At 44.2% G+C, this 22,069-nt stretch overlaps 2 protein-coding genes across 3 annotated transcripts in view; both read right to left on the bottom strand.

The window, feature by feature from the left end:
• Positions 1-8,926, bottom strand: part of igsf11 (immunoglobulin superfamily member 11) — a gene marked incomplete at both ends in the record, with an annotated part of 138,003 nt that extends 129,077 nt beyond the window's left edge. The window contains one exon of the mRNA XM_080547837.1: positions 8,866-8,926. Coding sequence (XP_080403963.1) covers positions 8,866-8,926 — 61 coding nt within the window. The remainder of the gene's footprint in view (positions 1-8,865) is intronic.
• Positions 8,927-12,288: 3,362 nt separating this feature from the next.
• On the bottom strand, positions 12,289-16,805 carry LOC308172883 (uncharacterized protein). 2 transcript variants are annotated; one of them, XM_080547838.1, is made up of 4 exons: positions 16,685-16,805; positions 15,954-16,054; positions 15,408-15,695; positions 12,289-12,579 (listed from the first exon to the last, which is right to left on the bottom strand). In XM_080547838.1, the coding sequence occupies exons 1-4, from the start codon at positions 16,704-16,706 to the stop codon at positions 12,556-12,558; spliced, it is 435 nt and encodes a 144-aa protein (XP_080403964.1). In that variant the 5' UTR covers positions 16,707-16,805; the 3' UTR covers positions 12,289-12,555. The 2 variants fall into 2 exon arrangements, with proteins under 2 accessions (XP_080403964.1, XP_080403965.1); XM_080547839.1 differs by having other exon boundaries at positions 15,417-15,695.
• Between the last annotated feature and the right edge of the window lie 5,264 nt (positions 16,806-22,069).

Genomic DNA, 22,069 nt, shown 5'->3' with positions numbered 1-22,069 from the left:
TTCACTTGTCATGTTTTTATATCAGGTATTTTTTTTATATCACTATTTGCACTTCTGGTTAGATGCTGGTTAGTACTCTATAATGACAATCAAGTTGAATGTAATCTAATCTAATCTAATCTAATCTAATCTAATCTGATCTAATCTAATCTAGGGAACAGGGCTGTGGGACATTCAAAGATGGACTGCCTGGTAAACGGACTGCACCCATTCACACACCAATGGCGACAAGCTACCATGCAAGGCGCCGGCCCGCTCACTGGGAGCAATTTGGGGTTCAGTGTCTTGCCCAAGAACACTTCGACATGTGGCCAGCCGGGGCTCGAACCGCCGATCTGCCAACCTTGTGATCATTAGACGGCAGCTCTACCTCCTGCGCCCCGAGTAGGGGTTTCAAAGAGTGGCTAGGGGAGCAGACACAGAAGTGGATTCAAAGGACATATGGTGAAGGTCTGTGATATCTGTATCGTATACAACCCCTCCCCCAGCCCCAGATCAACTCCCCCAGTAGACTGATGTCTGTGATACCGCAGGGGAGGCTGGTGGACGTAGAAATCGGAGGACAGGCTCATTGTAATGCATGTAGTCCATGCATTACCAATGAGCCTGTCCTCTGATTTCTACCTCCACCAGCCTCCCCTGCACCTAATATACGGTACTCATATTCCTGATCTACACCTCCACACCTGAATCTGTATTCCATTCCCCAGCCCCCATAGAAACAACCCCTAACATATCTATACACCAGGGGATGCTGGAGGAGGTAGACATCAGAGGATGGGCTCATTGTAATACATGGCTTGGAACGAGGGAATGGTATCAAATTCCATTCCAAAGTCCATTCCATTGCATTACAATGAAGGAGCCCGTAATCCGATGTACTGTATACTCCCCCCCCCCCTTCCCCCAGCTACCCAGAAACCCCCAGTGCATGGGCATGAGTATCCCACCTGTGGCCCCTCTTCTCTGTACACACCAACACACACACACACACACACACACACACACACACACACACATTCTGATGTAACAATGTACAGATGGGATCTCGTGCTTCCCAGGTCATGCTTACATGCAATCACTCTGTTCCGGCTGCTTACACATGACATGCTCATTCATACTCTATGTGTGTGTGTGTGTGTGTGTGTGTGTGTGTGAGTGTGTGTGTGTGTGTGTGTGTGCGTGCGTGCGTGCGTGTGTGTGTGCGCGTGCGTGCGTGCGTGCGTGTGTGTGTGTGTGTGTGTGTGTGTGTGTTGGTGTGTACACCTCGGAAAGCCCTCGGTGGATGGAGGGAAGTGTGAGAGAAGTGTGTGTGTGTGTCTGTGAGGTGTCGGTTCAGCACTTGCCTGGAGGGGTAGAGGTGTCAGAACAATCCTCCCCTGCACCTCCGGGAGGGGAGGCGGGTGGAGGTGGAAATGGGAGTAATGCGTGGAGCAATGCATGGAATTGAATGAGGAATGTGTGTTTGATGCAGAGTCACTACCTATCTTCCGCTGCAGACTGAAGACCCGTCTTTTCAGGCAACCTCTTAACCGTCCCTCCTAAAGACCTCCTCATCCCCTCTACCCCCCTGTCCAGTTTCTCTACTATAGATAATAATAATAACAAATATTTATAATAATAATAATAATTCTTCCTTCTTCTAGCATTGTTGCTGCCAATTGCCCCTGGTGGTTTTGGCGTAGATTAGTATTTCTTATGATGTCTGATAGATAGGATGGAGGGAGAGAGGGAGGGAGGGAGGGAGGGAGAAAGGGAGGGAGCCATACCATGCATTACAATGAGCCTGTCCTCCGATTTCTACCTCCACCGGCCTCTATATTCTGCTGGTTCTCCCCTCGGTATCTCTCAACATGCTTCAATTATGACTCATCATCATACTGATTCAAGTCGTATCAGAGAAGCACAGTAACAGCAGAAATGCTATGCTGGCCCCCAGTAACACATAGCATAATCAGGATTTTATGCTATCAAAGAGAATTTATAAAATAACCAGATATGTATTCGAGACACTAATGTTACAGTTTGTTAGAAGGAATATGGTGAAAGTACTACAGAGCTGAACGGCCAGAGATGAGATGAGAGTCCTCTTAGCTGTTTCCCTGGTTGGCAGCAGAATATAGAGGCCGGTGGAGGTAGAAATCGGAGGACGGGCTCATTATAATGCAAGGTAAGGCTCCCTCCCTCTCTCTCTCTCTCTCTCTCTCTCTCTCTCTCTCTCTCTCTCTCTCTCTCTCTCTCTCTCTCTCTATCCCTCCCTCTCCCTCTCTCTCCCTCGCTCTCTCTCCCTGGTTGACAAAAAGACAATACTGGCAGTTACATTATCTGCCACACACTTAGCCAGTCTTGAATAACACCACACCACACCACCCTCTTTGTACCATTTCAAGCTGCATACTATTAAATGCCAATAACCAACAAGGGTTTTGCTGTATTTTAATTGGGTACAGCACTTAAAAAACAACAATGGGTTTTTCTGTATTTGAATTTAGTACACTACTCCATCTCAGGTTTGGACTTTCAATGGAAAACCCATTTTTTTAATTAAATTATCCACAAGTGTATTTTCAGAGTATGGAATTTGGAAAATGGAAAGACACATGGGTGGTCTTGTGATTTCACTCAACGAGGGGGGATACTCCCAGAGTTGATGGCTGGTGGAGGTAGAAATCGGAGGACGGGGACATTGTAATGCATGGAACGGAATGAGCAAACGCCAATAACCCCCCCCCCCCTCCTCCAATGTCTCCAGGCCTCCACCAGCCTCTGTCCTACATGTCATATTTCAAAAACCACTGAAGCTCATGATCCTAAATGCAAGGAGCATTCTCTATGTAGGCATCAGGACGGGGAACATCTAGATAAAACATGCATGAGCATCACAGGGTCCCCAACAGAAGGAGAGGACAGCCACCCTGCCTCTTGATTGCCCTGCCAATCAGAGTACCCCCCCCCCCTCCTGCCCTCCTGTACTACTGTCACTTTTATCTTGAATTATGCTTGAATTATTATTGCCTTATGTCTTGTGCTGCAATGCAATGTCAGGAACCGAAGACTACACATTTTACTCTGTTACACTCTGTCGTAACAATAAACAATAAACACATTCATACACCAATGGCGGCAAGCTACCATGCAAGGCACCGGCCCGCTCACTGTCTTGCCCAAGGACATGTGGCCAGCCGGGGCTCGAACGGCCGATCTGCCAACCTTGCGATCATTAGACGGCGGCTCCTCTACCTCCTGCTCCACAGCCGCCAGTACAAAACATGACCTGTGTCCAGAGACGACACCGCAGCCCTCTCCACAGCCCCAGAGCCACCTAGGCAGAACGCTGCCGACCTCTGTGTTCCCAACAACAATGAGCGTGAGCGTCAACTCTAGGGCTCTTCAGGGTCTCGTCAGTGTGTCCGCAGCACGCTACTACTACGGCTGCTGCTTCATCATCTCTCTCAGATATCTCTCATGTTGGTCCATCATTTATTCATACACGTCCCCAGAACTGTCCCAGGCAAGGAGGCAGTAGTCGTCTGAAGCCTTGTCAAACTCCCCCCCCCCGCCCCCCTCCACATTGCTCGTCCTTGTCGCTCATCCTCATGCACTTTACAGTCGGTCCCAGAGGTCTTTTAATTTTTGAGAGTTTATTTTTAGCCAGAAGTAATCGAAGTGGAAACTTCCATCTGTCGAACACGCATTCCAGCTGCCCCTGTTCTACTGCGGGGGGAAATGTTCTTTTCGCATCAATTTCCCGATAACAAAAACAACAAAATTATCTCTGTGTGTTTCCTAAGATCGGAATCCTGCTTCAATATGTGTTTTAACTGGGTAATTGACGATTTTTCTTTTATCAGATGTTGACATCGTTTTGTGGTGTTTAGGAGAAAACTCCATTATGAAGGATCGGTGGTGATGATGATGATGATGATGATGATGATGATGGAGTGTGTTTGCATCAGTGACCAGCGCACTCTCTCAGCTCTCTCCCCTGAGTTTCTCTTCACTGATTTTCTCTGACATTCCACTTGTCTATTCACCTACATTCATTTGACCTGTTAAAGCAGTGCTGCTTCCTTTCTGTCACTAAATCATTTAACATTAAATGTTGGTTTGAAAAAGAGAAAAGAGTTGACTGTATTTTTCATGATATAATGTTCATTGGTTTCTTGTCTCGTTAGACCACACAGTCCTCAGTTCGAGGCCAACAAACCTTTTGCGAATTAAGCTTTTAGTCATGGAAGTGAGGAGGCGCGACACTCTCTGTCCAATCCACCAACCAACTCTGTCCAATCCACCAACCAACTCTCTGTCCAATCCACCAACCAACTCTGTCCAATCCACCAACCAACTCTCTGTCCAATCCACCAACCAACTCTGTCCAATCCACCAACCAACTCTCTGTCCAATCAGGTAAAACGGACATTTGTTTTTGGCTTGTGAACACTAATTTTAGAACTAGTGGCTAGAAATATACAACAACATTGGGTCAATTGAGTAGGTATCACTAACCCTGATTTGTTGAACCAGTTGACAACCAGTTGAAAAAGCGAACTAGCTAGCTACCAGTAAAGTTTAGCGACCAGTTCATAAAGTTCAGGGCCATGAATTTAATTTGCAGAATTGATCAGCATGCAGGATTGGTTCTCAAGCCCCAGGGGGCTTTGAGGGTAAAAACAAACAAAAAAAATCGTTGGAGCGGGTTATGGAGAGGCACACGTGGATATACTGCCAACGGCATGATTTTAGACAAGCATTGCCAACATCTAACATTAGCTCTATCACCCAACAGTGACAGTCACCGCCTCTGGAACATCATTTTCTTCAAACTTCACACTTTGTTCTTTATTCTTTCCACGATGGGCATGTGAATGAGCTGGCTGTCTATCTGCTCCATTGTGTTTAACAGTGGAGGCTGGTGGAGGTAGAAATCGGAGGACAGGTCATTGTAAAGAGCGGAATGGAATGAGGAATGGTTTCAAATACATGTGCGTTTGATACCCTTCCTCATTCCCTTCCATGCATTCCAATGAGCCCATCTTCTGATCTTCTACCTCCACCAGCCTCCCCTACTTTCTCATTGTGATTCAAAATTCATGTCTGAAGTTCACAAATTCAAGGCTGACACAGTTGGAAGAGTCCTGCTGTGATCTTGAGGAGGAGAAGAAGAACCATGTTTAGAGATACTTGTGGAAGAGACTTCCCTGATTAGATGAACACAGAGAGAGAGAGAGAGAGAGAGAGAGAGAGAGAGAGAGAGAGAGAGAGAGAGAGGGGGGGGGGGGAGGAGAGAGAGGCAGGAGAGAGGGAGAGAGGAGGTCTAGTGGAAACAAACGGCCAGTCAGCGAAAGAGAGGCCGCACCGCAGAGAGAGAGAGAGAGAGAGAGAGAGAGAGAGAGAGAGAGAGAGAGAGAGAGAGAGAGAGAGAAAGTCAAGCTGAACTGATATTGGCCTGTTAAGAAATCTTCTTCTCACTAGCTCACAAATTCAACCCTGCAGTATAACTTTACCCCCAACAAGCAGGTTGAATAGAATAGAATAGAATAGAACAGCATAATAGAACTACTCCCAACTATTGTAATTATGTAACTCAGGGTTATGAGCTGGTCGGATCAATTCTCATAGTCCGATAAATCGGTGATGATGTTGGACATGCGGCCAGGAGGAGGTCAATATACAGCAACAACAAAAAGGAGAAATCAATCAACAGTTCACATGTATTTATAACACAGACAAACACAGAAAGAAAATGTAGAATAAAGAACATTTCCCCCACACAAATATCCAGATGCAATTGTAACATTACTTCATACCATCATTTGGGGGGGGGGGGGGGTTGGTGGGACCTATAGAAAACGGCAGCATCTCACTCTGAGCCAAGGCATTCCGTACTGGACGACTTTAACGATGGGGGAGTGGATGAAGCATGAGACACTGATTACTAGAGTACACTTTGATAGGATGGGGGAGGGTGTGTGTGTGTGTGTGTGTGTGTGTGTGTGTGTGTGTTTTTGTGTGTGTGTGTGTGTGTGTGTGTGTGTGTGTGTGTGTGTGTGTGTGTGTGTGTGAGAGAGAGAGAGAGAGAGAGAGAGAGAGAGAGAGAGAGAGAGAGAGAGAGAGAGAGAAAGATGGGGTGGTTAACTCAGATGTCTCTCAAGTGTATCATTGAGTGAGGTTGACAGTCGGCATCAACACCACCATGCCAAAGTAGCCTAGCCTAAATGACTAGCTCAAAATCCACTAACTCTGCTTCACAGTCTCTCAATCTACCCTTGAGTAAGGCTGACAGGGTGCCAAAGTAGCCTGGGATACTGAAGAAGTGAGACACCTTTGCAATTAAACCAACAAAAAAACAGTGTCTCACTCACTGCTCTGTTAGATACAGTCCACAAGATGCCACAGTTCAATATTTTTCTAATTTGCCTTTGTAGAATCGAAATGTAATTGCTAAAAGTACTCATTATAAAATGCATGTTATGTTCTCGTCTCGCACAGTTCCTTCCTGAAACTTACTCCGAGGTTGACGTCCGGGTAGTGACTAGGCTGTGTTCGGAATAGCGTACTAGCATACTGCCTACTAAATTCATAATAAAAGTATAGTAGTATCCGAAAACCAGCCGACCATCCATACGGCCTCCCAGAATGCATTTCACCGGGAGCAGCGAATTTAAACCTCCATTTTAAACCTCCATTAGCTAAAATATGTAATTTTGGCTTTACAAGTGTTAACATGTCATTTTATGAAGTTTTAATATGTTTTCAGGCGAGAAAGTAACCACATATATTCCCAAAATGTGTCCAGTTTACCAAAATAACCCGTTTATATATCTGATCTGACGATTTTTTGCGTCTGCTGTTCGCTAGCTGCATTCGTAAATTCGCCCTGGAAATATGATCAGCACTCATGGAATGCCTCTTGTCCAGTCAAATTACCTGGTCCCTTTATGACGTTGCACCCAGTGTGCGCTCCGGCGCTCTCAGAGCGATTTTACGAACGCACCCTGCGTTGCTTACCTTCACTTACGGAGTTCGACAGAATTATCGTATCATAATTAGATGCTCTTTGGGTTCGAAACATAACTTCCCGGGGTGCCAGCGGGGTGGTTGATGGCTCAAAATGTAAAAATCGCCGTATAGCGATGGTGGAGTTAGCAAAGTAGTATTGTGTTTTTAAGACCTTCCTAGCCGGTGTTATTCACGGACAAATACGGTGCCCGGGGCACACTCTTTGCGGGTTAATAACGTCTCTTTACCGGGGCTTACGGTGAAAATTCAAATGTGTCCGGAGAGGGGAGAGGGGCGGGATCGTAAATCACTTTGAATGGAGTCGATTGGAGACCCCCATCGATGTCGACACTGCTCGGAGTGAATTTAAGCAACATCTTTAGCTAGCTCAAGTAACTAGCTTACTATATTGTTGTCTTAACAGTTGGTAAAATAACATGATTAAAATAAATATATATGAGCAATAACATATCGTGGGCAAGCACTACAACCAACTTGTCCGTCTGAAGCTACAATACTGGGATCATTCGTGATTGGGCTACAAACAGTCAAATACTAGGTGAACATGTGTGTAAGACAGAAATAAACTTGGATTCCATGCATTTCAAGTGGCATATTTGTAATCATGACGATGTAGTCATGTCTAAGAATGCATTTCACCATGTTAATGTTAATTATTGTTAATACATGTTAATTCCCAGTATAGTGAAAATACTACCGCTCATCCGTGATCAGACTTAGCTGGGGTGCTGCAGCTGAAGAGTATCAAATAGAGTGCAAGAACGCAGCATCTGCACACTCAAATATGTGCAAAAAACTATGTTTATTGCAAGCTTTCGGTCCCCCAGGCTATCGGACAATGTAAACAAAAGCTGTATGACAAGTTTGTATGACGCAGTTTGACGAGGCTGAAAGCGCACAGGGTTGCCAGATGGGATTGACAATTTACAGCCTAAACTTTCTATAACCTCAAAATCAAGTAGCCCATTCGGCGGTAACCCGCCCCATCTGGCAACCCTGGACGCAACTCTGCAACTCTGGACGCGAAATGCATTTAGGGAAATAGGAGCCGAGATAGTGTCCATCAAAACCGACTTCAAATTTCCCGGAAATAACTGCTCGCCTACTACATTTCTCGCATACTCAAATCTCGCATACTGTACGTTCAGAACGTACTACATACTCAAAATCTACGTCATGAGTATGAGTAGTATGCTAGTACGCTATTCCGAACACAGCCATAATGCCAGGCTGCAGCCTCGTCACATGGGATGAGTTCCTCTCCTAATCGCGGGATTATCGTGTGCAAACCTTCGCCGTCTGGACCGTTTGTAGCTCTACTCCAAATACGGGATGTTCCACTAGGCGACATGTTTGTGTCCCGGAGGCTAAATGGCGTTTGCAAAAACCAGAGAATCTATTAAATAGAGAGAAAGTACAGGTGCCTACTGCGCTCTCTGACTGACGTTCACAACATAAGTGGTGCTTAAATATGCAAAGTAAAGTATGTTCGTGAGATATCTTGTTTGTTTATTTCCATCTATTTAAACAGACATCGTAAATCACTGCTTTGTTTTCTAGTGGAAGTTGTTTAAACACCCCGGGAGGGAGCGCGCCTTGGAGAGGGTTGCGTCCATGGCACAATAATGTCCTCATGGCAACATGATAAAAAAAAGGTGTTACTTTTTATATTAGCAAAACAGGTGTATAAGTAGGCTTTAATCATTTCAATAATGAAAACATAATACAAAAGTGAACTGTGTAGGGAAGAGAGGAACCTGCAGACTGCCATACAGTATTAAGAGAGTGTGTATATCAGTCTTTTTTTTTTTTTTGAAAAGCTGTAAAATGACTTAAATGACTTACCTCCCATACAGAATAGAACCATCCAAGCAATCCAGAGGTCAGAATTATGGAACTTCAGCATGGTTCGTAACTACTGGACCAGACGTCGGTTGTAACCTTCTCGGTCAAATTAAGACTTCTTTCACACTTTCTCTGATGGAAGATAACTGTTTCTCCAATCGGCCCACATGAATACTGTCCAATAGGTTTTACGCAAATTCCGAATATTTAAAACGTGTAACGTATTTATCAAACAAAACGAAATGTTTAAATTAACAAAATAAGATCAAAGTAAATAACGGTTGCATTTCTTCACACCACAAGTGACCCGTTTTTCTTTTCTTGATCGTCTTTATTCAGAAGCTTCTTTTCCTTGTTTGACTGTTGTTGGTCACACTAACGTTGTCCAGAGAAGGCATCCGATATTCCGCCGTTAATCTATTATATATAATATATGTACCTCCAGAGATGATGTCTGCATCACTTGTTGTAGTGGAAACAAATTCACAGAAGACCTGAAACACTATCATGTTCTCTCTCTCTCTCTCTCTCTCTCTCTCTCTCTCTCTCTCTCTCTCTCTCTCTCTCTCTCTCTCTCTCTCTCTCTCTCTCTCTCTCTCTCTCTCTCTCTCTCTCTCTCTCTCTCTCTCTCTCTCTCTCTCTCTCTCTCTCTCTCTCTCTCTCTCTCTCTCTCTCTCTCTCTCTCTCTCTCTCTCTCTCTCTCTCTCTCTCTCTCTCTCTCTCTCTCTCTCTCTCTCTCTCTCTCAGCTTTCTATTTGGAACATTGATTGAGAACTCGCCCGGGCTGTTGCCAGGAGACGGGTGACGCCAGTCTGGACTAGAGGTAACGGCGCCCCCCTGTGGTGAACATAGACACCGACACTTCGTCAGATGCAGAGATGCATTGTGGAAGCCAAAAAAGCCATGAGTAATCAGAGTCTCAGTAGAAGCCTGACACCAAATGAGTCGCTACTTTATAAATGTAAGCTTCTCCAAACCCTAGACAGCTGTGTTTGTTAGTCAGTGTAGCCACTGGCAGACTCAGGGGGGGCGACCGCCCCTCCTGGTGCCCCCACTGTTGAAAAACGCCTGTCTTAAGTGCCCTTCTGAGGGGCAAAAATTAGAGGGGGTGCCCTATTGGTGCCCCTCCAATGATCTAAACTTGACCCCCACAGTTGAAAAATGTTGCACTAAAGTGCCCTTTTGAGTGGCACAATTAGAGGATGTGCCCTATTGGCCGCCCTTCCAATGGTCTAAACTTGACCATGTGCACTGATGGGGTCCCATGTTGTGCAGTAGGTGCCCTTTTTTTCTTTTTGTCCCTGCCCTTCAAACAGCCTGAGTCGGCCACTGAGTGTAGCCCTATTACAAAGCAAGAGGAGGCAAAACAATTCAAAAGCCTAACACCAAATGAGAAGGCTACTGTATTATGTACCGTAATAATACGATTCTCCAAGCCCAAAACTATTATTTGTTTGTACAAAGCGAAATATAGGCTTGTCAGTCAACTCAGCACAAAATAGCTACTTCTTGTTTCTTTCTATAAGCTCCTGTAGCATTTAGCCTCAGAATACTTTTTGGCATGAAAAATACCCAAATATCACATCCAAAGCTTTTGCAGACAAAACGTTTTTGATTAAAAACTTGTTTTGTTTTGTGTGTCTACTACTTCTTCAACTTGACTTGAGAGTGATCATGAATAATGGATGAGGAGACGAGACCGGAGGGTGTCACAAGTGGGGCTAACGCTTGTTTACGTTGTGCCCTGGGGTTGTTGGGTACGTCTGTCACTCCTGACTGAAGTAAATACACGGCTGTGTGGCCTAAGGCCGTCCTGTTCCTTTCATGCCATAACATTACGCTGCGGTTGTTTTTATTTAAAATAAACTTACCTACGTGGTAGGCCTACTAGCTGCAACGTTTGCCTCCCTCCCTATCCTCCCTTCTGAGACCCTGTAGATAGTGTAGGTCTGTTATACCCTCCCTCCCTCCCTCCCTCTCTATCCTCCCTTCTGAGACCCTGTAGATAGTGTAGGTCTGTTATTCCCTCCCTCCCTCCCTTCTGAGAGCTTGTAGATAGTGTAGGTCTGTTATTCCCTCCCTCCCTCCCTTCTGAGAGCCTGTAGATAGTGTAGGTCTGTTATACCCTCCCTCCCTCTCTATCCTCCCTTCTGAGAGCCTGTAGATAGTGTAGGTCTGTTATTCCCTCCCTCCCTCCCTCCCTCTCTATCCTCCCTTCTGAGACCCTGTAGAATAGATAGTGTAGGTCTGTAAGTTAAACTCTCCCCCCCCCTCCCTTCTGGGAGCCTGTACTGTAGGAATATGATTGATGAGTTGCCATCCAACAACGACAGCATTTTATTTATTACCGAAGTCACATTATTTATTATTTATTCGTTTTTTGCAATCGCTCTGTTTTCTGTTTCTTCCACCCCTTATAAAAGATTCATAGATGTGAACGAGATCCCGTTATGTCGACTGTTTGTGTTTAATTCGTCTTTCCTGACACCTGCAGTTAGAGTTCACTCCACCACCTCTTTAATATTGATGCCATTGTAAAGGAAATGTAGCTGTAGCTGTTGCTGTGTCATGTGCTGTCGTGAGGTGCTGTGTGGTGCTGATTTGTGTTTGCTAGCGTGGGGTAGTGGTGCGCAGAGTGAGTTGGACTGATGAGCGTGTGTTCAAAGTCGCACCTGGGAACACCACCACTAGTGTGCCCTTGAATGAGGTACTTAGGCCTAAATTGCTCCAGGGAGACTGTCCCTGTAATCTCTAATTGTAAGTCGCTTTGGATAAAAGCGTCTGTTAAATGGAGAAAAAATGTAAAATTGTAATTAACTCCAGACCATTACATCTGCTCAGGGTGGTCAGTTCAGGTCAGACAGTGCACCCCCCCCCCCCTCCTCTCTGTTCTACAGGGAGCCTGGCTACAATACATAATTGACTGTTACAACTGTATGAGTCACAGGGGAGGCAGAAATCAGAGGATGGGCTGCAGGATGTATGGAATGGAATAAGGAATGGCATCAAAAACACATTAGAATGAGCCCGTCCTAATCTCACGTGTGTTTGATACCATTCCTCATTCCGTTCATTACAGAAACCGTTCTCCGAGTTCTACCTCCGCCAGCCTCCCCTGATGTGACAACACTGCATAGAATCCACTGTCCAGCGTCAATGTAGTATTCCCATGGCAGTAGCACCGTGGTCTACAGTACACACATATGCCCATGTGCGGCATGCCCTGCTGACATGCCCTCTCTCCCTTCTTCTCCTTACTTTTCTGTCTGTTTTCACTGTATCTGTCCAATAAAATGAAAAATATGAGTGGGACTGCCCCACTCAGAGAAAAATAAATAAATAATGATGTAGTATTCCCCTCTTGACAAGAGATTTGTGAAGCCTATATCACATATTTGTATTCTTTATTTTTTTATTGAGAGAACAAAAATCACAGCATTTCCATAAATTGCTTCAAAATACAACACATTGAACGCAAAGTAGTCTTTTCAGCACTGATTTCAACAGTCAACTTGTGACAGACCTATTATTATTACTACGTGGAAAACACTCCCCTCTGCTGGCAGACTTGAGACATTAGTAAAGGTAAAGATGTCAGGGAAAGATTATAAGGTCGTGTGAGGTTTCGTTGTTAAGTTGGGAGGGGCAGTAAGAGGAGTTCACAGAAGAGTCAAACATTTCTTCACAGAATCAGTCTTTCTTTCCCTCCTTCTTCTGAAATGACAAAGAACACAGGAACAAGACATGAGCATCAAACCGTTGAAAAACCATGACCGTGTCTAGGCAAGGCAAGGATAATGACACAAATAAAAAATAAAAGCTCAATGTACTTGAAATGACTGAAACATCCACAGCCAGGTTTGCTATAAAACACGTGTGACACCGTTCCTCATGCCGATTCATGCATTACAATGAGCCACCCGTCCTCCGATTTCTACCTCCACTGGTGCATGCAAGTCAGGCCACGCCCTGCTGGAGTGACTAACCTCAGGTGATTGACTGACGCCTCTTTATTGCTCTGCTATCACTACTGGCTCGTCTCAAGACAGACACGCCTTGGTTAGAGCCAAAGCATTCTACTGGCTCGTCTCAAGACAGACACGCCTTGGTTAGAGCCAAAGCATTCTACTGGCTCGTCTCAAGACAGACACGCCTTGGTTAGAGCCAAAGCATTCTACTGGCTCGTCTCAAGACAGACACGCCTTGGTTAGAGCCAAAGCATTCTACTGGCTCGTCTCAAGACAGACACGCCTTGGTTAGAGCCAAAGCATTCTACTGGCTCGTCTCAAGACAGACACGCCTTGGTTAGAGCCAAAGCATTTGACTTGTGTACTTGTACATTGTACCAGCTCAGTGGCCTCGCGGTTAAGAGTGTCCGCCCTGAGATTGGGAGGTCATGAGTTCGATCCCCGGCCGAGTCATACCCCTAGGACTATAAAAATAGTACCTGATGCCTCCCTGCTTGGCACTTAGCACTAAGGGTTGGATTGGGGGGGGGGGGGTAAGACCCTGCGACATACTTGTACCTGGGTTTCCGTTAACCGGCAATTACCGGTCTTTGTCCGGTAAATTTAGTTGAAGTCCGACATATTGAAAAGTCGTCGGACATATTGTCCGGTGAAAATAATTCCCTTTGAATACAATTCGCTAAAGTTCACATTCTGATTCCTTCTATTTTAAAAAAGACGAATATATAGGCTATGTATTTCTTTTATTATGATATGATTTGACACCGGCATGATGATGACTCCTAATGTGTAGGCCGGCCTATGCGAAACAGCGCACAGGTGCCACATGGGATTGATGCCAGATGGGATTACAGCTTAACCAGTCTATTACCGCTTAAACACAGTAGCCCATTCGGCGGTAACCCATGCCTATCTGGCAACCCTGCCAACCCGTCCACCATAGTAATACGGTTTCTTGATTTCCCATCTATGGGTGCGTTCGTAAACACGCTCTGGAAATCCGATCAGCACTCGCGGAACGCCTCTCGTCCAATCGAACGACTCGGTCGCTCTGTGACATCGAAGCCAGCGTGCGCTCCGGCGCTCTCAGAGCGTGTTTACGAACGCACCCCTAGAAGTTTCCAGCCAGCTAGCTGAAGCTGCTACACACACTAGAGCCATGGCGACCGAACGGCAAGTTAAACAACATACTATAAAAGTGACATTGTTTTACTCATTACTCATACATTTGTTGTCATTCAGTTATACAGTTATGTTCTTCCCATTGTCATACTCCCGAGCTAAACGAAATGCCTTCCCAACCAGCGAGACTTATAGAAATGACGTTGTTTTATTGATTTAAAAAAAAAGGGTAAAACTGGAAAGAGAAAATAGAAAACTCACATTAATCCCAAACAATTTAACAAACTTCAGTTAACGTAATGTGGAGTCCGTTCATTGATCGATGCTGTCTGTTCAGTTCCCAGTGAGGCGCCCGTTCAGCGCTGGACCCGTTCAGCGCTGGATTTGACGCATGGCATAGCGCGCATCCGTCAAATCATGTTATATTATTATATATTATATAGCTCGCATCTAATCGTATCGGATGAGAAATAGACATTAAATGGCATATATAGGCCGCTACACAACAGTAATCACCGCGACAAACAGCTATATTAGATTTGGAGAAAAAAAAATATGATTTTGCAAAAAAAAAAAAATATTATATTTTAATATGATGACCGGAATATATCACGTTTGTCCGGTAAATCGAATTCTTCCCGGACACGATGTCCGACGGCAAATTTTTCTAACGGAAACCCTGACTTGTACATCAAGCCACCTCACGCTACGGAAACAGGAGATGGGCTCCTGCCCCCTGAGGGCCATCAGGCTCGAGAACCATCGGTTCTCAAGGCTTACTTACTTACTACTTGTACATTGTGATGTAATAAAAGCTGGTTCCCTCTCTACTAGTTTTGCAGGAAAGGCCCATATAAGACTAAGAGCTGGGCAGGCTGGTGGATTATAACCAATGTGACCAATGCTAGAACAAAGAGAAAGATGCTCTATATATTTATATTGTACTCTATACCTTTGCAGTGTTTATTAACTGCATTTCGTTGTGCTGCATTACGTTGTATTGTACTTGTACTCTGCGATGACAATAAAGTTGAATCTAATCTAATCTAAAACGGTGATGGCAGCATTTGATGGACTTATATAGAGCCTTATTCCAACGCGCTTTACAACGGCCTCTCATTCACCCATTCACACACATTCACACACCAATGCAAGGTAACCATGCAGTGGAATGTGAACCTGCTAACCTGTTGGACATGCTTGCAGTGGCTACCACACCTTCATCAGTAGTGTTTAGTGTAAAGCCTCAAGCCCCTATATAGCCTGCCCTATAGCCTTGTCAGGGTGTGCTATATTTGTCTATACAACTTGTTAGACCACATTCTCCCATGTCACAAAGCCTATAATCTCCCACCATCGAAAAAGATGATGTGTGTAAAGTGATGTGTTAAGCCGTTAATCTGTTACACCTGCCTCAAGTCATCTGAATCTTTTGTTACGGTGTATATATACCATATTTACCTCATCCTCGTCACTGCTGGAGGAAGATGATGAAGATGATGATGATGATGACGACGAGCTGTGCGACCCGCCATCTCCGTCAGGCTTCTTGACCTTCTTCTTCTTGTGCTCTTTGTCTTTCTTGTCGTGATCCTTGGATTTGTCTTTGTCATGATCCTTGGATTTGTCTTTGTCATGACCGTCAGATTTGACTTTCTTGTCATGATCCTTCGATTTTTCTTTGTGATCTTTGGATTTTTCTTTGTGATCTTTGGACTTCTCCTTGTCTTTAGATCCACTCTGAAAGTTGGCAAACAGTGACAGAGGAATATGAAGTCAGATTGAGTGTGTGTGTGTGTGTGTGTGTGTGTGTGTGTGTGTGTGTGCCAGTAATATTGATTTTGCACAAATTGTTGCTGACAGACAGTTCAATCGCTGAATTACATTACAGCATATTATTACAACACGTTTGGGGGCATATTACAGCAGCCCGTTTGGGGTATATTACAGCATACATATTACAACAAGTTTGGCATATTCCAAGTCTCTGTTCCTCACCTCGCTCTTCTTGTCTTTTTTGTCTTTCCCAAACCCAAAGGAGAACTTCTGGTCTTGTCCAGACGCGTCGTCCTTCTTCACCTTCTCATCCTTACCTACCGCTGTGGAGGGAAGAGGAAACAGGTGTTACACATGTTAGGGTTTACCACGACCCAGTGGCGGACTCAGGCTGTTTGAAGGGCAGGGGGGGCGAATAGAAAAAAAGGGCATCTACTGCACAACATGGGACCCCATCAGTGCACATGGTCAAGTTTAGACCATTGGAAGGGCAGCCAATAGGGAACATCTTCTAATTTTGCCACTCAAAAGGGCACTTTAGTGCGACGTTTTTCAACTGTGGGGGCACATGGTCACGTTTAGACCATTGGAGGGGCACCAGTAGGGCACGTCCTCTCATTTTCGCCACTCAAAAGGGCATCTTTGCCACTCAAAAGGGCACTTAAGAGAGACATTTTTCAACCATGGGGGCACCAGGAGGGGCGGTCGCCCCCCATTGAGTCCGCCAGTGCAACGACCTAAAACAAGTCACAACAACTTCCACAATCTGTTTTTCAAATGAAGTCGGCGTAGTCAAGGAGTAATTAAAGAAAGGAAAGGCACTGAAACACAATGAATGTGCGTAATGCGCTCCAGGTGAGACACGCAGTGATCTAATTACCGCAGTTCAGATTCAATTCCAATAAGATAATAAACCTCTTTCCCTTACCCCGGGAAAACAACGTTATATTTACCTGACGACAGATCGAAATCCATGTTGAGTCGCAGATCACCTGGAGTCCAAAGCTTCACGTCGACACTGCGTAAGGACAGACGAGATCGAGCAGTTGTATGTTGTTTCCTCCACCCATTTACTACGTGCTTCCACGCCCTGTGTGTCCATAAAGACGAGGGCTGCGTTCGTAAACTCGCTCTGGAAACTGATCAGCACTCTTGGAACGCCTCTCGTCCAATCAAATGACTTGGTCCCTTTATGACGTCGAACCCAGCGTGCGCTCTGGCGCTCTCAGAGCAGATTTACGGACGCACCGAAGGCACCACAGCAAGTTCATAATCAACTTGATGATCTTGATTGGTATGGATCTTATCCACACAACGACATATGTGTTAGAAAGTATTTTGATTTATTGTTGTATTTATTTTAGGTATTCAAAACAAAACAGTGTGTCAACTGTAAAATTATGTGAACGATTATTTACTGAAGATTAGGTACTGAATTGAATTGAAGTCAGGGCATGGCCTGACTTCAATTCAATTCAATTCAATTCAATAGGCTAGGTGCACGATCTCACTACTTCCTGAAAGGCAACTGGTATGAACATATCCTGTCTCACTCTATTGGTTTAATTGATTAATCAGCTGTGCGGTAAACTGTTGGAACACACAGTGCACAGCTGATTAATCAATTAAACCAATAGAGTGAGACAGGATATGTTCATACCAGTTGCCTTTCAGGAAGTAGTGAGATCGTGCACCTAGCCTATTCAATTCAACTTTATTCGCCATGTGCAGTGCACTAGGAACATGATTTGGTATTCTACCATACTAAACAAGCTACAGTACAACAACAAGACGACAACACGACAATACTCACAGTATAAAATATACAGTACCAATATGAGTGGATATTATGAATAAATACTGTACAGCTAAGTGCAAGAACATGTAAAGTGCAAGGTACAATGATCAGCAGTTATTGAGAAGGGCTGTGGCTTTGGGGAAGAAACTGTTCAAGTGGCGTGATGTTTGTGTCCTGGTGGCCCTGTGGCGCTGTCCAGAAGGGAGTCATGCAAACAAGTAATGCAAACAAGTAATGCAAACAAGCTGTGAGCTGGATGTGAGGGGTCAGCCACAATCTTGCATGCTCTCTTATTTGTAAAACATAATCCCTGATGTTTTCCAATTGAACTGTTCAAAACGTTCTTATTGAAATAAATAAATACCAATCAATCTTTCTCTTTGTGGCAGTGCTGTTCAGCATTTTCTTCTTCAATCTGAATGTTAATGTTGTTAACGTTCATTAATGTTGTTGAAATTTAACAAAATAAGGCTGCAAGATCCCCAAACAGAAGATATGTGAGTAGTGCTTATTTTGTAAAAACACTGCAACTTTTGCAAGAAATGCCAGAGGTAATGCATTCTTCAAATTCTGTGAAACCATACTACACCTTTCTGCAGGACACGACTGGACCAAATACTTCAGCAAGGAATGAAGTAAGTAACCATTCATATTGCTATTACCAACTATAATCTGCTACTCTTTGACACATTTTCTCTTTCTCAGGATGTCCGTTGTTTTTACCTATCTATCTATCTATCTATCTATCTATCTATATATCTATCTATCTATCTATCTATAGATATATATATATATATATATATATATATATATATATATATATATATATATATAGCGAGACTTATCAAAATAAGCCTGGATTTTCCTTTAGCGACGTTGATGGAACACCCCCCTGATTGAAATCAATGCTCAGACAGGCTTTGATGTCAAAACTATTGCCTATACGAAAAAGACAGGTAAACAGTGACCTCTAACTATGTATGTTATAGCTACTAAAATGTTTGGCTTGTGAGTGACATAACCTGTGTAGGTGGGGCTCAGTGGTGGGGCTGGGCTGGGCTGGGTCACGCATGATGATCATCAATTCCGATGGAAAAACCTGAATGTCTCACGTCAACACACCCTCTTAGACCTAATACTTACCTGTAACAGAGTTAGAAATGCTGTTATGTGTTGTGTGTATGGATTTCTGTAAAATAGTTGTTTTGTTATTGTTTTAGAGCCACCTGGTGGGTTGGGCATGTAACTGTCACTCCTCTTCCCGCCCTAGCGTGCCTCAGCAGAAATGATACTTCATGCTGAGCTGTCGAGTTACATGAATGCTCATGACTTTTGTCATTCTTCTACCAGCCCTGTACCAGTAACAGACAGAGGAGCGGAGTTCTGTGTGGCCGTGTCATTCTTAACACAACATCCACTACAGAAGGGTTACACTAGCATACGGCGTACTGAATTAGAGATAGATAGACTACCATAAAAAAAATGTTTTGACCTAATAGACATCTGAAAACCTTATATACAGTAGAGATAGATAGACTAAAATAAAACTGTATATACAGTAGAGATAGATAGACTATCTCCCCCCAGCATACCATTGCATACTGCACTACGCTGGCCACCACTGACTGGTAGAACATGTTCAGCAGAGTCCTGCACACGCCAAAAGACCTGAGCCTCCTCAGGAAAGGAGAGAGGGTGATCGGCTGTCCCTTGCCCTCCCTCAACTCCCTGCATGACACCAGGGCTCTGAGGAGGGCAAGGAAGATCATGGCCGACCCCTTCCTCCCCGGCCACGGCCTCCTCACCCTGCTTCCCTCTGGAAGAAGGTTGCGGCTGCCTAAGACATTAAAGGCCCGCCACAGGCTCAGTTTCTTCCCCTCAGCCGCCAGGCTGCTAAATTACTCTGGCTTCCCCCTCCCCCCGCCTCCAAGTCTGCCCAGGACTGAACATGCACTGGACCTTGAATAACTCTGCACTGCACTTTATATACAGCACTATCCATGCACTGTCTGTCCTGTGTTGTCCTGTTTTTGCCTGTTTTTGCATTTGTATTTGTACTTGTTTTGTTCATGTATATGTGAAAAAAGCATAAATGCACCTTCTGTAATACCAAAACAAATTCCTATATGTGTCAAGCATAATGGCAATAAACGTTATCTGAATCTGAATCTGAATCTGAAATAAAGCCAGCTCTTGTCTGTGTTACCAGTCCAGTCCAGTTTGTTGTCCAGGTCCACCCCCAGGTACTTGTAGCTCTGGACCACCTCCACGTCCTCTCCCAGGATGGAAACAGGAGACAGGGGGGACCCTAGTCCTCCTAAAGTCCACCACCGTCTCCTTTGTCTTGCTGATGTTGAGTAGCAGGTGGTTCCGTTCACACCACTCAACAAAACTGTCCACCGGTCCTCTCTGCTCAGTCTCCTGGCCTCCACTGACACATCCCTCAATGGCAGAGTCGTCCGAGAACTTCTGCAGATGGCGAGTGTCTGTGTTCTTCCTGAAGTCCAAGTTCTATCCTATTTGTATTGGATTCATATCCTTATATTTCACTGCACTGTTGAGAGGTAGCTTACACTAAACATTTCATTGTACGTTTACAGCGGTATCTTGTGGACTGGATAAATAAACTTTGATTTGATTTGAACTTCACAGTAGACTTTATCTACATCACAGTAGCCTTTAGTTTACTTTTCTGTCTTCTTTTATGAAAACATATATATTTATTGCTGTGATATGATTGGCTGAGCTGTCCAGGCACTTTCAGCTGCATAATCTGTATGAAAGGTGCTATACAAATAAAAGGTATTGTTATTATTATTATTATTTTTTTATTCTTTTATCATTACAGAAGCCTTACTGCATCAATCACAGTAGCCTATAATGGTTCTCGTGGTAAACTGCCAGGGAAACTGTCCATGTCATCTCTAATTGTAAGTCACTTTGGATGAGCAGAATGAAATAACCTTACACCAAACTAGGGTTTGAACAAGCAAAAAACAACATTGAGACATTGACAGACGTACTGAAAATCTAATCCTGATATGAATCTCCTGTGTACTTTGCAAATGAGGTTCCCTCAGAGCCAGTTGATCAGGTGATTGAGCATTCCAAACCGTGGCTCCCAAACTTTGGAATGCTCTTCCCTTGGAACTTAGATCAGCGGTCTCGGTCAAAGCATTTAAAAAACAGCTCAAGACTGTCCTGTTCAAGGTGTTAACCCTTTTTGTGTCTTGTTATTATTTGTTGTACACTTGTTATTTGTTTCTTGTTTTTATTTTCACTTGTTTACCTATTTCTTTTAACCTGCTATTACTTTTGCTCTTTAATTATGTTTTTATATATGTAAAGCACTTTGTGACCGCTGGTCTGTGATAGGTGCTATATAAATAAACTTTACTTACTTACTTACTTACAGTTGGAAAAAATATGACACAAGTTGACCAATCACAGTGTTTATTTATTCCTGGTAGTTAGATAAACTCTTTGACATAGGGTAACCCTAACCCTTTACATGTGGGATCCAGTTCTACTATATCATACGACACAGCAACTTTCATACAGTATTCTCAGGCAGTGTTGACCAATCACTTGCCAATTATTATGTATTTCTCTAATTAATTTAAATGCAATACAATGCACTTTACAGGAAATAATTGATTGGAACAAAGGCAGATATTCAAACTGTCGGAGCCACAGATATTTAAACAGTAAAAACTGAGAGGGCATTCTGAGACAATCATTCATGGGGTAGTGGTGGCCTAGTGGATAGTAAGTTGGACTGTGAGTTGGACTGGTGATCAGAAGGTCATGAGTTCAAATCCCACCTGAGAACACCACCACTAGTGTGCCCTTGAGTAAGGGACCCAGGAGACGGTCCCTGTAATCTCTAATTGTAATCACTTTGGATAAAAGCGTCTGCTAAATGGTTAAAATGTAAAATGATCAAGAAATGTAATGAATACAGTACATTTGTGTAGTTAATACAGTACATTTGTGTAGTCAATTGATATATCACAACCTATATCGTTCTTGCTCCCAAAATGTTTTGAACCTTTTCATAATTTGCATGACAGACTCACAGGCATTCGTCGTCCTCAACATTGACTGCTGAAAGCAACTATAAAAAAACACTCATAATCTCAATATTTTTTTTTTCTCACATTAAAGGTCAACTCTGGGATATGATGTCATACCAGGAAGTCGCAGCAACTTTTACCAAAGACGTTTTTGATCGCCTGCATTTTAGACATTTTCTTTGACGTCTACATATCCCAGAGTTTACCTTTAAGTCGGCTGAAAGGGCCGAGGGCCCTTGAGCAGATCACTAGACTTGAGCAGTGAGCTTCTGCTGCCTGCTCCCCCTCCCCTCCCAGCCGGGGGGGGGTCAGTGCCCTGAGGGGGGTCAGTGGCCTGGCAGGGGCTTCCCATCAGAGACTCCTTGGGGTTGAGAGATCGGGAGGAAGGGGAGCTGGCCTGGTGGGGGGGGTTAGTGACCCGGGGGGGTGGGTCACTGGCCCGGGGTGGGTTCCCCATCAGGGAC

Source organism: Nansenia antarctica, assembly GCF_963989245.1.
Source record: "Nansenia antarctica genome assembly, chromosome: 17".
Taxonomy (NCBI): Eukaryota; Metazoa; Chordata; class Actinopteri; order Argentiniformes; family Microstomatidae; genus Nansenia; species Nansenia antarctica.
This window is presented reverse-complemented; position numbering and strand designations above follow the sequence as displayed.

Bases quoted from the DNA above. Each gene is read 5' to 3' on its own strand.
- LOC308172883 (XM_080547838.1), bottom strand. From the start codon at position 16,706: ATGGATTTCGATCTGTCGTCAG. The intron at 15,696-15,953 runs GTGAGGAACAGA...GCCAACTTTCAG, and splicing joins AAAAAGACAAGAAGAGCGAG to AGTGGATCTAAAGACAAGGA. The intron at 12,580-15,407 runs GTATATATACAC...TTGTCATTTCAG, and splicing joins ACGAGGATGAGGTAAATATG to AAGAAGGAGGGAAAGAAAGA.